This window comes from Opisthocomus hoazin, chromosome 5 (genome assembly GCF_030867145.1).
Source record: "Opisthocomus hoazin isolate bOpiHoa1 chromosome 5, bOpiHoa1.hap1, whole genome shotgun sequence".
In the NCBI taxonomy this organism is placed as follows: Eukaryota; Metazoa; Chordata; class Aves; order Opisthocomiformes; family Opisthocomidae; genus Opisthocomus; species Opisthocomus hoazin.
The window spans coordinates 58,714,123-58,730,407 of NC_134418.1; the positions used below are offsets into that span (position 1 = coordinate 58,714,123).

Here is a 16,285-nt window from a genome sequence, read left to right on the forward strand (position 1 = left end):
TTGTAGAAAATATATCAAGTACTTGAATTATTCATATGTTCTTGAAGTTAGTGTACAGAAGAAAAGCTCAGCAAAGATACAGCTGTCCCTTTGTTTTGTTCTGTTCCCTCAGTGGAGTGAGGAAAGGTTTAATATTCATTTAATTAGTCAGTGTGGTAGAGGGATTTTTGAGATGCTAATGGATGAAATTATGCAAAACTTCAGAGAAATTAGTTTTATTTGCACTTCAAAAACACGTTTCTGCATCTTGTTAGATGGCACAGTAGTATCATCAATGAGTGTTTCTTATTTAAATCTGTTATTTCACAGAGCGCCAGGGAGGGCCTTACATAATTTCCCGTACAAAGTGGAAGTGTTTTCTTGTGAAGTGGGAAGGGGAGAAGGTAGCAAATGTTTCTCCTTTTAATTTACCTTTAAGATGTTTGCTTGGGAGTGAATAAGAACACAGCACTCCTGTCATAGTACTTCTGTCTTCAGTTCAGAAGTAAACAGCTTTTACCACAACTGGATTTTCACTGCTGGCGGCTGGTTGTGGAGCCAGTTGTGTCATGTTGTGTTCTTTAGCATCTATGCAGTGTGTTTTGGTGAAAAGCGCTGCGATACACACGGCAATTTACCTCATTCCCACACAAGTGTCACCTTGAGGTACCCAGCTGGTTTGTCATGAGATTCCCTTGAACAGATAACTGGCTTTTACTGCAGGCTCAATATTTAGAGCCCCTGATGAGCTGAAACCACAGCCTATTGTGGACAGTAACAGGTACGAATTCATGAGACTGAGGTGAGGAAAGAACTAGCAGCATGCTTCTCAGGTTGCATTTAATAGTGTTAAGTGATTAATTTAAAATCTGTTCCAGGGAGAACTGTTTGTTCTCACTCCTGCTATCAGTGTAGAAGGCTACAGGGAACAGTCAGAAAAAAGGGTACTGGGGTCTCATTACAAACCTGATTTTAGTTTCCTGTTCTGAAGTTTGATACTGCAGAGAGTGCAGACCCCATGTTATTATCCGGAAAAACTTGGGGAACTTGGATTTCTTTAAGCATTCATTTAAATGTAGGGGGGGGGGGAGGAGAAAAGCACCCCAGGGCTGGTTTAAATAACTTTTGACTGATGCCTTTGGGCATGCATGTCCATAACAGGAAAGTTTAAGCCCAGAGATTTCTCATGATAGCTACCTGATCTCTGGATTTCTTACATCCATTTTTGGGGCAGGGGGAGTATTTTACATGCAACTTACCTATTTTTAAATCAAGAAATGTGACTGTGGTCTTAAGGAAATCATGACAACAGATGAGCTGGAGAATGTGGCTTTTTTAAAATCACTGAGCTTCAGCTGTGCTGTCTGAAGTTACTTTAACAATTGTGTTACCAAGATCCTGTTGATGGAAAAGTTCTCTTTGGAAGACCCTTTCTGTGAGAAACTGCTCCGTCAGTTGAGCTTTATTCTTCAAAATGGCTCTAGGCTTTTTGGGAAGGGAAATACCAGCCTTGAAAGGCTGATCTGAGGCTAGCAGATTAGTGATGTTTGCAAACATCCCAAAAGGATAGCTGTAGTAGTTGAACCCTAGAATGACTTTTGAAATTGTACAAACTTTTAAGTGTGTGGTTTGTTTGCTTTTGTTGGTTGGGTGGGTGTTTTTGTTTGTTTGTTTTGCTCGGTGGATGTGTAATGCCAAGTTTAGCCTGAGTTGTTTTCTTCACTGCACAGGTTCTTTGAGAATCTCTGTATCTGCTGCGTAGGTAGCAAACCTGCTTTCTGTCCCTCCAGTAACCACTGCAATGTGGTCATGTAGTCCCACTGGAAATGAACGCACAGCAGAAACTGAGGGTAGGGCCTATTGGAAGAGAAATGGGATTTTATGTTACACTAAATAACAGAAGCTGCTCTACTTCAATTGCATTATTCATTGTCATATTTTAGACAGTTGTAGCCCAGATTTTCATCATGTAAACTAAGTTGAGGGAAAAATTCAAGGCAGCAGGGACTGAAACCTCAGCCCATGCTGGGTGACTTGTCTGAGGTTGAGGTGGTGTGTGTCTGAGGCCTTCCGTGAGCAGCATCTATTGCACTGATCTATTGCACTGACAATTGAAGTTCATGAGAGTCTTGTAGCAGCTCTGAGGGCTGCAGGGAGTTCAGCCCTTCCCGAAGCCTGAGGTTAGGCACAGTGCCCATTTCTCATACAAGGCCTGTTGCTTTTATTTTTTAGATCAGATGTTGCCCCACAGTTTATTTCAGATAATCCATCCCCAATCCAAATCTCTCATCTTCTGAAGTTTCATGGCCCTAAAAAGTAATTTGTTAGTGCTCCCTAGGTTTGGCAGAGTTGTCCTTTAGACCACCAGCGTTTTCTGCAAGAATTGTCCTTGGAATGCAAGAGCATGGCTTCGTTCATGTACTGAACATCACCAATATGCTGAGTATGTTCATCAGTTTATCAGCAGTCAGTTTTGAGGAAACTCAGCAGCCTCTCTAAAGATTTCTTTCAGGCTTATTTCTTTGGTTTGCTTCAGCGCTATTAACTTGAATGCTGGTGGTGTTTTGTTGGCAAGTCTGATCTCATAGCATGGTTGAATCTTATGTGGGTTTTCCAGACAGATACGAGCTTTTCTTGCTTGTTCTCCAAGATACCTGGTTGTGAGCTTGCTGAAAACAAGGTGATGTGAAAGGTGCTAAGCTGGAGCTAATGCACTTTGCTCTCAACAAAGTTCATTCATTTCTATGTGGAGTACAGACAGACCATGTTCAGGTCTGCCTGTGAAAGCCACAAACACACCCTTCACTGACTGTTATCACTCGGGATGAAGTCCTTAATTGTGAAATATTTGAAAGTGCTAATAGCTTTGTATAAGCACCAAAACACAGAGAGGTAATCGGTTACAACAAAAACGCATTACTGGAAATATTTTTCAGCGTCCCTGAACTTTAAACCTGTTGCATACAACAAAGAGCCAGAAACAAGAATGAAACAGATATCTAACTTTTCTTCCCTTGTGAGATGATGCAGCTGACCTGATACTTCTTTTTAGTGCCATTTCAATGACTAGGTAATGGTTGAGGAAGGACAGAGGTAAAATGCTGACAGTGGGTGCTAGATGGAAAGTTAATAGAGAAAGAAATGGGGAAGCAGCTCCTTTTTCAAAATCACTGTGTGGCAGTGTTGAATCTGGCAAAATTGCATTTTTTGGAGAGGACACAATGTTTGATGGCTTTTCCAGTTTGTTAGTGGGAGACTGTCAAAGTATTGAAAGTAATGACATCCAGCTTTCCATCAAATAGGCAGAGTGAACTGTTTGGCATGTGTCTACTAAATTTCATACAGTTAGTGTTGTCTCTAGATACTGGCAAATTCATTTTGCCTAACTTAGATCTGTCTTTGGTTTGAGAACTTGTTTTTTTGCTTCCATTGCTACTGATGTTCCTCTAAGGAAGAACTGAAAGAGGAGAACTGAAAAAAGGGGAAGAAGGTGCTTTGTACAATCACCAAAACTCAGACACTGTTGTCTTTTCACAGTGGTGATAGTTTGTGGCAATGCCACCAATTCCCATGTTTGTCTGGATTCTCAGCAACATAGATGCTCCAGCTGCCTGCTTAGTATGTGATGCCCTGTGTCAGTTTTGGTAACGTCACCTGTGTTTAAGGCTTTTTTTATTTTAATCGAATAGCAGCATAGAAATGATAGGACCAACACTTAAAACGTGTGACAATTTGGTGAAGCTCAGAAAAAGACTTTAAGGAGGTTCAGATCCCTTCCAGAGCAGAGCCTTGACTGGAAGAAAACGGGTAACTTAGTCATTCTCTGCACCTGACAGAGGTGACAAAGGGGGAGGGGGTATTATATTGCCATAGCAGGACCAGAGAGCACAGGAAGAATTGTGTGCCAAGGCAATTTGGTCTCCATCTTTCTTCCTTTTAACCCTTTTCAGAGTATGGAGGCAAGTGGAAACTGCTCCATTATTTTGCCCAGAACTTCTTTGCACCACTGCTGCCTGTGGCCTATGAAGACAAAGGTGTGTTGTACATTTACGGTGTCTCAGATCTTCACGTGGACCACAAGATGACTTTGAGGGTAAGTGATGTCTCTCTTGCCACCCTTGTGTCCCTCCTGCAAAAATGTGAGAAGTTGAATAAGCCTATCTTTATATACCCAAGCTTTAGTAAGTTCATATTCGAATGCAATGAGGTGCTATTCTTGTCTTTAACCTTCTTGGGGGCAACATTATCCTTTCTTATAGTAGTGCGTACTGCTTCACAGAACAAGGAATTAATTGCCTCGCTTATAACCTGTAGGTATAGGCCTGAAATTAACTATTCTGTTGAAATCTTAAAGGAATTGGTGGTTAAATAGAACAAAGTGTGGAAAATGGTACCTCAATACTTAACAAAACTGTTCCCTAGGTGTTAGAAGTAGATTAACAAAAGGTGGGGGGAGGAAGGATTGTACCATTGCTTGCTATTACTCTTACTTACACTAGTTTTGGAAAATGAACTAGATTATCTTCTGAAATATCAACAGAACATCTAGGTGTACTTTAATTGCAAGGTCACCTCTACAATGTCATCGTTTTACAGTTGATGCCGTAACTGTTTTCTGATAATGCTATAGAAACTGTTAGGATTTCTGTGGAAGTATTTGGGCTGCCGAGTTGTCCTGTAGAACACAACCTTCCTTTTCAATTTGTTACACTTTGTCGTTGTTACTGGTATGGCAACCAGATCTCAAATAAATTTAGGGGCCATTTTGCACTAGGAGATACAATTCCTGACGTAAGGGGTGTCCCATGTGAAAAGGCTGGGAAGGACAGAAAAATAGATCTAGAGACGTGGAATGACTCATTAGTCATTTCAGAACTTCGTAGTTTGAATATGCCTAGTTCACTGCTCTGTCTGTTGGGCTGCTATGAATTTTCAGTTTTATAAGGTTACTTTATATATAGTAATATATAGTATAGAAAATTGTTGCAAATTCTGGATAGTCGGTTCTTGGAGAAGGACTGCACTTAATCAAATTGTTTATTTCCGGTCTGAGTTACTATAACAGGCTTAAATTCAGATTTTCTGATAGCGTCAGAGAAGCATTGGCAGTAGGGTAGTTCTGATGAATACTGTATTTCGCACTTCAAGAAAATTTGGACCTTGAAACTTCTGAAAGGAGTTAAGATCTGTTCCTGACTGTGGACCCCTGTTAAGGTGAAAAATAACCTAAATTGTTTGAAGAGATAGAATGCTGTAATTCTCATTAAGTGCCTATCTTTGAAATTATGCTGCCTTTTTTAACATAAAGGCACATTCATAATGCGCGCGTGATCTCTGGGAATGTATATTTTACTGCACTAATATAACTTCTATAATGACTTTTAAAATGGTGCAGCTTGCTTCTGTTTAACGGTAATTGTGCAGAAGCTCTAGATTACCCACTTGGGTTACATCAGATAACACTGAGCAATCTCAAGAAAATCCTTTGTCTGACTTTTTTTAATCAGGGAGGGGAGGAAAAAGAGTCAACAAAGTAGTCACTAATTCCATTTCCCAGCACTCCCTTGGCAGGAATTGGCAACCCCCTCCTCTCAAGGAGCCTGGAGAAAAAAAGCCTTGCAGATCAAACACACCAACAGATCCAGACTGTTTGAAGCAGACTGCTTGTTAGGTTTATATGATTTAATTATTATGCCCTATCGATTGTTTAAATCTTTGTGGAGTTTCTTGCTAGATGGAAATCAGCTGGTACTGTCAGGCAAACATCTCTTGCAATAAGCAATGTGGAACCTGGGATGCTGGGTTGTTTCCACAGATGTAACTTTGCTTCTAAGCTTTGTGCTCTCTCAACGTGCTTGATAGGTCGTTGTGCATGCCTGGAGTTCCTTGGAGCCAGTATGCACCCTTGCCAAAGGCAGTGTGACTGTTAAAGCACAAAGTGCTGTCCCCATCTATGAGGAGTCCATAAATGACTTGCTGGAAAGATGCAGAAATTGTACCAGGAAAAGCTGCATTGTTACTTTCTGTCTTGTTGGAGAAGGTGGGCTCCAGAGTCCTGTGAACCATCACTTTCTTTCATCACTGAAGGATGCTGTAGGATTAGAAAAGACCCAGCTTAGTGTAAGTATGAGTCATGCTGAATTACTGTACTTGGTTTTGCTAATGGTTTGAGTTGTTTGCCCGCTATGCAGTGTCCGATTCCTCTTAATGTTCTTTCTCCTTAGCTGTTGCAATTCTAGCTTCCATGCTGAGTTCAAAATCAGTTGTTTTTTTTCTGTCACTATATGCATATCTAAACAATGAAGTCTCCATTTCATTTGTTTTGACTGTATTTCACCTGACTGCTGCAGCACTGCTCCTTTCATTCTTTTGTCCCTAGATAGCAAATAGCATCATGGCCAATGTGTTGGCTTGCAGACAGTACTGTACGTCAGTGCTAGGTGATGCTGGTTCAGCTGAGTGCAGAGTGCATCGTTGTCGGCAGCGTTTGCTCTTGAAGTGCTCAGACTCTCAGATCAGTGTACCATTGCTAATATGCAGTATTGCATGCGCCCTTCCTTCTTCTGCAAATCCCTGCCCTCTAGCTAAGGGTTCTGATTTGCATAATAGCAATTATTTCTTAATATCTGGCAAGTGCGTCAGTCTTCTGAACAGGCTTAAAAAGCATCAGTGTTGTATAACACTGTCATTTAGTCCATTTGCTACTTTTCCCTAGATTTCTTCCGCTCCTAGCAAGCGTGCTCTATATATAGAGAGCAAGCATACTCTCTGTGTGTGTGTATACACACATTTTGCTAAGCCTCACTTCTTAGCATGTAAATCTTATTGCAAAATTCTTAATCAGCAGATTGGCAGGATGAGGACCTGCATATTCTCACATTTGGCTTCCAAACTGCAGCTTTGCTCTTTAGAGCTAAGCTAAACAAGGGGGGAATAGAGGTCTTTAATCTCTTTGAATCTGGACGAGCATAATTGCTTTACAAAAAGAAAATGGGCCAGATTTTCCCCTCTTATCTCTTTTATAACAGCATGGTCTGCCTCCTGAGTATACAAAGGAAAGATATCAGCCTGTTTTGGGGTTTTTTTCAGCTGGTGGCACAATCTGGAGTCTGAGTCATGCTGGGTTTTTTTGTGGATGACATCATCAATAATAAAAGCTCTGCAACTGGAGCATCATTGGGAAATTTCACTCCTTTTTCCCATGGCTGTGTTGTCTCCGCAGTACTAACGAATAAGGATAGCTAGCAAGGATAGATGCAAAGTGGTTATTTTAAGGAAGTATAGAGCTGTGATTTAAAAAATTATTCTGTTTTGTGAGAAGCTGGTGCTTCTGTACATAGTTACTAATAAACTAACTAGACTTTCAAATACGTTGCTAATCCAAGTGCTACCCTTCATAGCATTGCTTTTAAAAAACATGAAGACTTTAGTGTTTCTTCAGAAAGCACAAAATGTAAAGGATGTGTGCTTTTTCTTAAAAATGAATAGTGTTGTCTCTCTTGTAAGCGGGACATTTTCTGCACTTAACATAATTTGTCTGCTTTTTATAAGTATTTATTTGGTATTTGAAAATGATGTAGCATAATTCATGATGGTGAATGGGGAGTGCTGTGTGAAAATGCATCCTGGTTGTGCTTGTAAGCCTCTCTGAGATGAACTACCGATAGAAGTTAATACAAAACATTATACCTTGTTCTGATATTTCACAACATAGCTGCCTTCTAAATGTAGTATAAGGGCTTCACTGCCGTGTTCCATTTAGATGAGGTGACCTACTGTGTTACTGTGATTTTTACCATCTTTTGCTTCTGTCTATTTCTATTACCAATGTAATTGGAAAGGCCAGCTACTTTAGTAGCTGTGAATTTATAGGTTGAGCCAAGTATGTTCGTGGAAGGACAAAACTTTTTCACTGTAGTAAGTATAGGTACAAGTCAGACTACCATTTATTCAGTTATTTTCATAAGAAGATGGTAAAGTGGTGACACTACATGGCATTTTTCCACAATCTGTAGTATTCTGTAGGAAGGCTATAATAACATTTGCAATTTTTGCATGATTTTTACATAGGAATGCTGTTGGTTTGACCTTTTGTTCCAGAAGAGACTTCCAAAAGAGAATAGTAATTTTGACCAAACACGGTTATTTACTCCGTTTTACTGACATGCGGGTCTTTCCCAGTTTGGGTGTAACTGGGTTCTGCTTTAACATGTATATCTTATTTTATTTATTTAATTTTTTAATTTATCTTCCAGGCCTCTGTATCCCAACAACATGACACTTATATATTTGTTCTTCAGACCACTGCAATTGCTCCTTTTGTTTCTCTGGATGTAGGGAGTATAAAGGGCAGATTTAGTGAGAATGGTTTCCTCATGACTGAAAAGAAGAAAGTGGTCATGTTTTATCCTTGGGAACCTACCAGTGTTGAAGAATTAGAAAAGTCGCTAACCTTGACCTCTCTGGTGGACGCTGTCTGAGGATAGTTCATTTCCTTCTGGATAAGGAGTGAAAGAGGAGGAGGAAAAAAATCAGAAGAATTTGACTAAAGTTGAAGTGACCCGCAGCTTGAGCAGACTGGAGAACATACTGTCTATTCTGTCATGTGTGAATTTTACCTGCTGGCTCAATGTAAAGATGTCAACAGCAAAGCTTGCGTATAATATATGTGGTGTATTGAAAGTACGGCTTTCTCAAGTAACGGGGGAAAATATCTTCCATGGACAAAGTGGGAGGGGTGAGTCGGTGCAAGAGAGCTAGTCCAAGTTCTCCAGTTCACATGAGATTGGAGTTGTGAATTCATCCGAACTAAGAGGCAACGCAAATATGCACCTCCAGACTATCGCTGTAAAAATCCCTATTTTTTCCAGTTTCACTGTGCCATAAGTGGAAATTCATCTTAGGATAACAGCAAGGTATGCCGGGGGCAAGGGGGAAGGGCAGGGAGTGAAGCTGAGACCACCCCCACATGTATGCCCCTACTTGGAGTGGTTTGATCTTATCTGCACCCAGATCAGGAGAGCACTACTCCTACCCTTTCAGATCTGTGGCTGTCACATCTGAGCCATCAGGTGTCCTGCCTGCCTCCTGCAAGGTATGCTTCCAAATAGACATGAAACCTGGGCTGTCTAGTCAGACATCAGGCAGATCTGTTCCCCTTCTGAAAGGGGAATTGAGTAGGAGATTGTTTTCTTCTCTCTACTCGTGCAACATTGAGCAATAACCTTGAGAGCTCTGCATCTAGCTTTGTCTCTTCCCAGAGGGCTGCAGGTGCAGCCACAAACCTGCTGCTGCTGCATGGGATCCTGCATAATGTGGCATAGTACGAGATACGCCTGGCTCTGGGGAAGGGAACAGGGAGAAGAGTTGACCAAATGTGCAAAGAGAAAGGAGGCAGCACGGAGAAGAAATGGTCATGTGAGAGGATCACAGCGTTACAAGTGACTCCATTTTCTCTGGTAGATGCATAGTGCAGGGGATGCTGTTCTCGCTTGGATGTTGCTGCACAGCTGTTCTGTTACCTCGTGGCATTCCTCACAAGTGGCCCTGTGCTCCACATTGATCCTTCTCCCTTTCCAACAAAGGAAAACCTCAACATCTTAATTTTGCTTCTTTGTGTGGGGGTTGCCCGTAGAAGACACGGTTGCCATCATTAGATGTGGTGGCACATTGAACGCCTTAGTCCATATGAAGTAATGGTGTTTCACCCTCTATTCTCTTTCGGAGTAATTTGTTTATAAAATGTTTAGGTTGCCCATAGAAGTGTCATCTCGCTTTGGCATTTGATACAAAGAAAATATGCTTGCTTCAGTATGAGGGGCTGCTGTAGCCTGTGGAGCTGAAAGCCTGAGGGCTCGGCTGCGAGGAAATCCAAGCCACAGAGCCCTGAGCAGCTTGCTAAACATTGGGCTTGTCTGTCAGATGTGGTTTGAAATGCAGCTGGGATCTTGCTGGGGTTCTGCAAGGATCCTCTCACAGTGCAAGCAAGTATTGATTTTCTTGCAAAGCACCTAGCAAAATCACCACTTTACAGTAGAAGATACTTGAACAATCTCTGCTGGTGATGTCCATCATCGTCGTAAAAACACCACGTGGATGATGCTTGTTGGGGGTCTGGAGCACATGTGGGGAGAGCGGCTGTGTATTCCATGGGTCAGAGAACTGCGAACTGGTGGTGGTTTTCTTGCAGTAATCACAGTTTTAATGGCCAGATAGATGAGCATACTGACTGATGCTCGGCAGTCTCTAGTGCTTTTTGAACTGGGCATTAACCAAAACTGACATACTCCTGAGCAAGAGGGAAAACTTAAAAGACGAAAGAGACATGAGATAAATAGGAGTTGCTTACAAATGCTTTATTAGGTCACCAAAACAACTAACTGCAGTTGCATAGGAGGGTTTTTCTGGTCCAGAACTTCTCCTAGTTGAAAGAAAACATGAAAGCAGTCAAAATATGTACATGTATGTGCCAATGTTTATAGGTTATATAAAATAAATAGGGAAAATGATAGTCATGAATAAAACTTATCAGTTAGAAAATGCAGACATTGATAAAGGAATTTAGAAGTTACCTGAGAGGCATCCTGGGCCAACAATACAAAAAAAATCCTTCAGGTTTTTCAGTGTCCTGGGATCAGCAGAATTAAAGCAGCAACAGAATTAATACAACGTAAGGATGAAAAAATGTGGAGAAAATATGGAATAAATATGATTAATAAATATTGCTGCAGTGTATTAGGAGAAGGGCAGGTTGGTCGATGTCTTACATTGATGTAGAAATGTCTCTCCCAGCAACATCTAGACAGAATTTAAAAATGGCACTTAATAGTGTTAAATAAATAACACTTTGACAGAATTACTTGTTTCAAAGACAATCAAGAGGACTATCTGAAGGTCAGTGACGTTTGTTCTTAGTGCATCTCGGAATATGAGTGAAGTTTCAGAGATATAGAAGGGAGCTTTTGGACTGCTGGAAGCCATAAACCGTGAATTTGGATAACTGTGACCTTGTTTAGCCTGTCACGACTTCTAGGCAAAATCATGAAAGAAATGACATGGTGCGTGATGAATAATTGATGAAGTGGCTGGGCACCTAACGCCTGTCAGCACTGTTATGCAGAACAACATTCTTTTATAAAATAGGATTTTTTGCTGTTGCATTCTGTAGTTGCCAGATTGGCATAAAAAGGTTCAGACAATTTTTAAATTGTTGTTATTTTTGAAGGTCAGGTGCTCCCTAAAGAGTGGGTCCATTCTTTCTCACTGGAAAGCTTTAATTCCGCACTAGCTGCTGTTATGAAAGATTAACAATTGCTTAGGCCAAATGCTTGAGCTCAAAACAGAATTTAATGGGGGAGGTTCACTTCCATTATTGTCTTAATATCCTTAATATGTTCTTTTGGTTTCCTGGTGTTGTAGTAGGTATGTATTAATAGATGCTATTTTCTCCTCTCCCCTGTGCAGCAGCGGCTGTAACGTGTACCTTGGTTAACCATTTCCCCTTGGTACTTTCGCCGTTGTATACTGTGCTATATTTGGTGGTGTGGTTCTGCCTGTGTCTCAGATCGGGGCAAAGACAGGAATGCAACAGTGAAGAGGGCTGCATCCCTCACTCCTATCCACATTCCTTCTCTAGCCACCTGAGTGGTGTTGCAGCCACTCGGCAGCACCTGTATTGCCAGTTGTGTCTGATGGGCTGCGGATCAGCAGCAGGAGCACTGGGAAAAGCATTTGGTAAGTGTCATGGGGGCTTGTCCTCGGTGTCATTGAATTATTGGTGGCAACAGTAGAGGGGAATGGCCTCATCAGCATTCTTTCAGGGTGCAGCCTTGCAGCATTTTGTTCAAGGGATCACTGGGTTTGCTTGTGCTGGTGGCTTTTGTTTGCTTTCCAGCTCCTGCTGGGCTGTTCTCTGCCGACAGAAAAAGTGGCAGAGTTCCCCTCAGCAGGAGCCATGACAAATGCCCTTCCAGAACAGAACCTGAGAGCAGGTTTGGAAGAAAGCTGTATGGCACTGGCTAATTCATGGTCCTAAAACTGGTCTCTGGCAGAGATTTGGCTCTGAACCCATTTAGGACCTGCAGGGACCATTCTGAGCCTCTTTGTTGGTACTTTCTGCCATGTAAGGAAGAGCTGTTCTGCTCCGGTTTACTGCAGCATTTCCTTGGAAGCTTTTCCAAGTTCTTCTAGATCTTTTCCAGGAAAGAAGCATGTGAATGTATCTATAGTTCCTCTCTAAGTAAGCGTTCATAGCTCTTTGTCAGTCTTTGTTACCTGCGGTTTGCATACCTTGGAGCCTGGACAACTTTTCTGCCTTAGAGGCACGTCTGTCTGCAGTACTTCTGTTAGTCCTCTTGGTTTTGGAGACGAGTAGCAGAGACCACTTCGGTGACCTGTAGCAGTGTCAGGTGCAGAGGAACAGGCCAGTGAGTTTCTTATTCTCAGTAAAGTTGCAGCTTACAAGGCAGCCTTTACGTTGTCAGAATCGCAATTTTCTTTCTTACCCTCTGAGGGGTAAGCTGAGTCATCCAGGAACTTGCGGTTTGAATGTTTAAGGACATGTTCCAGTCAAAGAACTGGGTTTACATAACTCTGTTTTCCAGTTAAGATGTTACAGGATAGTGATGTGAAAGCCCCAATTTAGTTTAATTAGGGTGGAAAACAAAAACAAAAATGAAGAGTACAGAACCTTGAGATTACTTAAGTTTTGCCTCTGCCAACACTGAGGAAAGGCCATCTTACTGTAGGAAGTAGAGTTGGTTAGTAACGACCTGTAAATACCAGTTTTGATTATTAGTGTGCATTGTAGCCAAAATAGAGGTGTCTTTGGTGTGGGCCATTACAGTGAAGGCAACATGCTGCAGCCTGAAGGGAAACCACACCCTGAGGACTAGTCAGGAGGAAGGTGGTGAGCCTGGTTGCTTATCAGGACCTTTTCGGGGGGGATCTGCTTTTGGAAGTTGATCTTTCCTGAAGGGCTCTGTGAGTGCAAAGCGGTTCGGTATTGCTCGCTCTTGGCGTGGCTTTTTTACTTTGTGGCTCGCTGGGGACCTGGTTGGCTCTGTTGAGGGAATGGTTGTGGTAGAAGGGACATTACCCTTGCGTATTAGAACCACTGGCCTGTGGATCGAGCCAGGCTCTCTGGCCCAGCGGGGAGGTGGGTAATCCAGAACAGGAACTCTAAATAAGAATGAGCGTGGTCTGTGTCAAGCACGCTGTTCTCAGATGCAGCAGCTGAAAGTTTCAATCCTTTTGCATCGTGGTGAAAAATCAAAACCTTAAATGCTGGCCTCTGATAGCTCTTGGCAAACTGGGATTGTCGGACTTTTGCCAGCATTCTGGCTTATCTCCTCATGGTGTAGCAGTCCTTCTTTGCCCATTGTAAATATGCTAGATAGCGATACTCGGGCATGCTGGCCCTGTGATTCTGTCTTGCCAACTAGCACTTGACATACCAGGATTTAAGCTTCAGCTCACTTCCCCGGCAACCGCAAAGGAGCGATGGTGTGAGCCAGCCCTCAGGTGGTTTCCTGTGAGTGGAAAGCTTCATCTCTTGTAAGAGGTGTTCCGTGGTACTGGTAGGGTGGTAGGAAGCTGGAGTTGGGTGGCCCAGCCTGATCACTGGGGAGGAGCTGCAGAGCTTCCATGAAGAAGCAGGCCCAGGGCTGAGGACAGTGATGTGGTTTGTGTATCTGGCCATCAACTACCCATCCGGGAGGGCTCTGGCCACAGATTTTGGTTTGTACAGTAGCCAAACATATAGTTGCCTGCCTGGGCTGCTGAAGACAAGAAGATACTGAGGTGACTGCACATCTGAAAAACAAGTGAGGTGTTAGTCATGCTCCTGTTTTTCTGGCAAACATCATTGTATTTGCTAGCCCAGAAGGCATGATACTACTTGGTGCACGTGCGCGTCTGTGTGTGCTGACTCAGCCAGAATGTCAGCAAGTGCTGCTGCAGGCCACAGGTTAACTGATGTCAAGTCAGTCACAAGTGTTCTCCCTCGCAGTGTGTAATGAAGTCCACTGATCTGCTAGTGCTCCTCTGTATCATGGAAATAGCAAATGTAAACGGATGGCTGAAAATTTTTTATAACGGTTGCTTTTAAATGAGCCCATGAGGAAGCCTCTACAGCTTTGACTAACGTACATACTACAGCCTGGCTCTAAGTGGGGCATCAGCCAGCTTCATAACCCAACCCTGAATGCAGACAAGTAAGCCCTCGGGAATTAATTTGTGCTGTCTTTTACTTGTAGCTGTAGGAATCTTCTGAAGCCAGCAAAAGCTCAGACCATGCCTTTCCCAGCTGCTTCAGAACCGCTCTATTGTAAGAGATGATCACACGCTCCAGACGAGCCAAAACCTGTGGCTGGTGGGCGAGTATTGACCATTGCACCCTGCGCTAACAAACTGGCACCACCACTCCTGCCCCTTAGGTGGAGGGAGCCAGAAGAGTTGCTCTTTTTTCCTTCAGTGTAGGAAAACAGCATTTCACTTGCCCAGAAAAGGGAGAAAAGACACTTCATCCACCACCACGTGCAGGTAAGATTCCTGTCCTTCCTGCAGAATTCTGCCTGCAACTCCCCACTATCACATTCATTTCCAAGCTTGTAAATGCATCCCAGGGTGATGCCAGAAACTTGCAGCTGTGGCAGCCAATCTCATATCAAGGGCAGTTCTGCTTTCTGAATATTCCTTTTTACATCAAATGTAGAGAAGATCCGTAGTGTTCTGTTGTCACAACTTTTGCTGCACTCCACAGGTTTCTGGCGTTTATTAGTGCAGTACAGTAACAAAATAATGTAGCAAGTTCCAATTACTGCAAGTGCAGATTGTTTAGAATTATTTCAGATTTTGATCCTCACTAATTAATTTAATACTAAGCTTGACTGAGGATTCCCAAAGGTTACACCGCACTACATTCCAGGAAAAAAATGCTTAATTAGATAATCTTTCTTATTTTAATATTGATCCATTTAAATATTGCAAGTGTTTCCAGATAAATCTGTGCAGTCACTGCCAAAGCGACAGGAAGAGTGGCCAGCACTCAGAAGGACAAACCCCTAAAATCAGCTTGTAAGGATCAGTTTGAGGTTGTTGGTTGATGCTGCTAGGAAAGCAGTTGCCAGACTGCCATTTAAAGCACTTGAATACACAGGGCCTAGGAGAGATGTCCTGCTGCATGATCACTAACCTGAGGAATAGCTGTTATGCAGCATTTCGTCATGAGGTGCTTAAGGAAATACAGACCCCGGTGTCTTGGAGTGGTTTAAAAGCAGAGCTGGTCAGAAATAAGGCTAAAAGGCGTGAATCAAACAGCCAGGATGCCGTGGTGACCTGCAGGATTGTAGAAACCTCAATAGGTATCTCTGCCAGCCCCCTGAGTTATGCTGGAAATTCTGTGGCAGCAGAAGGTGCACTTGACTCGCACAGCAGCTCTGCAAGAGCTCAAAAAGCTCCTCCACCCCCAGAATACGAGAACCTTTGCCTGCTTTTGTTACAGCTGGAATGCAAAGAACACTGCACAAGTACATTAATTGAACAAAACCCCACACACCTGTGACACTGCATATGTAGATTATCCATACAATAATGGAAGAAAGAACAGCATTTTAACTACTGATGCATCTTGTTCTTTGGAACCAATAAACGTACTCAGTAATTCAGTGGGATATGATATTATTTCACAAGTTTTTCATTACTCATGGTTTAATTCATCACAGCAAAAACTGCTCTAAACGTAACAACTCTCAAGGTTTATCTCGATTCGTTTTCTCAGGAGTGACACCCAGGTTGCTGACAACTAAGCTGAGCCAAGAACACCACAGTCAGTCTCTACCTTTGTGCCAAGACTGATAACAAGCGGTGACGATGGTACGATGCTGCTTGTTACTTTTTCATCATGAAATCTGATTTTGGTATTCTTAGTAAGGCCAACATCTGTAACGGTTACACTCACCGTCTCAGCAGTAACATGCAACAAGAAGAAATACTGCTCAGGAACACAGTCATTAGTTGTTCTTTGGGCTATCTAGAAACTCCTCTGTCTCATTAGAATTTTGCTGAGATGCTAAATAGTTGCTTTCACTGTAAATGATTCTCTGCTGCCATAATTATGAGAAATAAAAGCGACCACGAGTCAGAAGCACAGGCAACGCGCAGCTGCTCCGCAGTTGCTGATGCTCCTGGTCTCCTACCACAGCAGATACTCAAGCTTTAAGACAGGTGGCTTGCAACCCTGTGTTTATTTTTAGTACTTGGAAATCAGCATAATCTTGTATCAATACCTCAATCTTCAATAACTCTA

At 42.4% G+C, this 16,285-nt stretch overlaps 1 protein-coding gene across 13 annotated transcripts in view; it reads left to right on the plus strand.

The window, feature by feature from the left end:
- The window catches only part of MANBA (mannosidase beta), a 57,877-nt gene that overhangs the window by 39,088 nt on the left and 2,504 nt on the right, over positions 1-16,285 (plus strand). For 3 of the 13 annotated variants that reach the window (XR_012764051.1, XR_012764056.1, XR_012764057.1), the window contains exons 15-17: positions 3,930-4,072; positions 5,842-6,099; positions 8,235-15,852. Coding sequence is in view for 1 of the 13 variants with exons in the window: in XM_075421444.1 (XP_075277559.1) it covers positions 3,930-4,072; positions 5,842-6,099; positions 8,235-8,459 (626 nt within the window). In the remaining 12 variants the exon portion in view is untranslated. Of the gene's footprint in view, positions 1-3,929; positions 4,073-5,841; positions 6,100-8,234; positions 16,283-16,285 lie in introns of those variants that run through there. The other 10 variants (XR_012764055.1, XR_012764058.1, XR_012764059.1 and 7 more) reach the window with 8 other exon arrangements.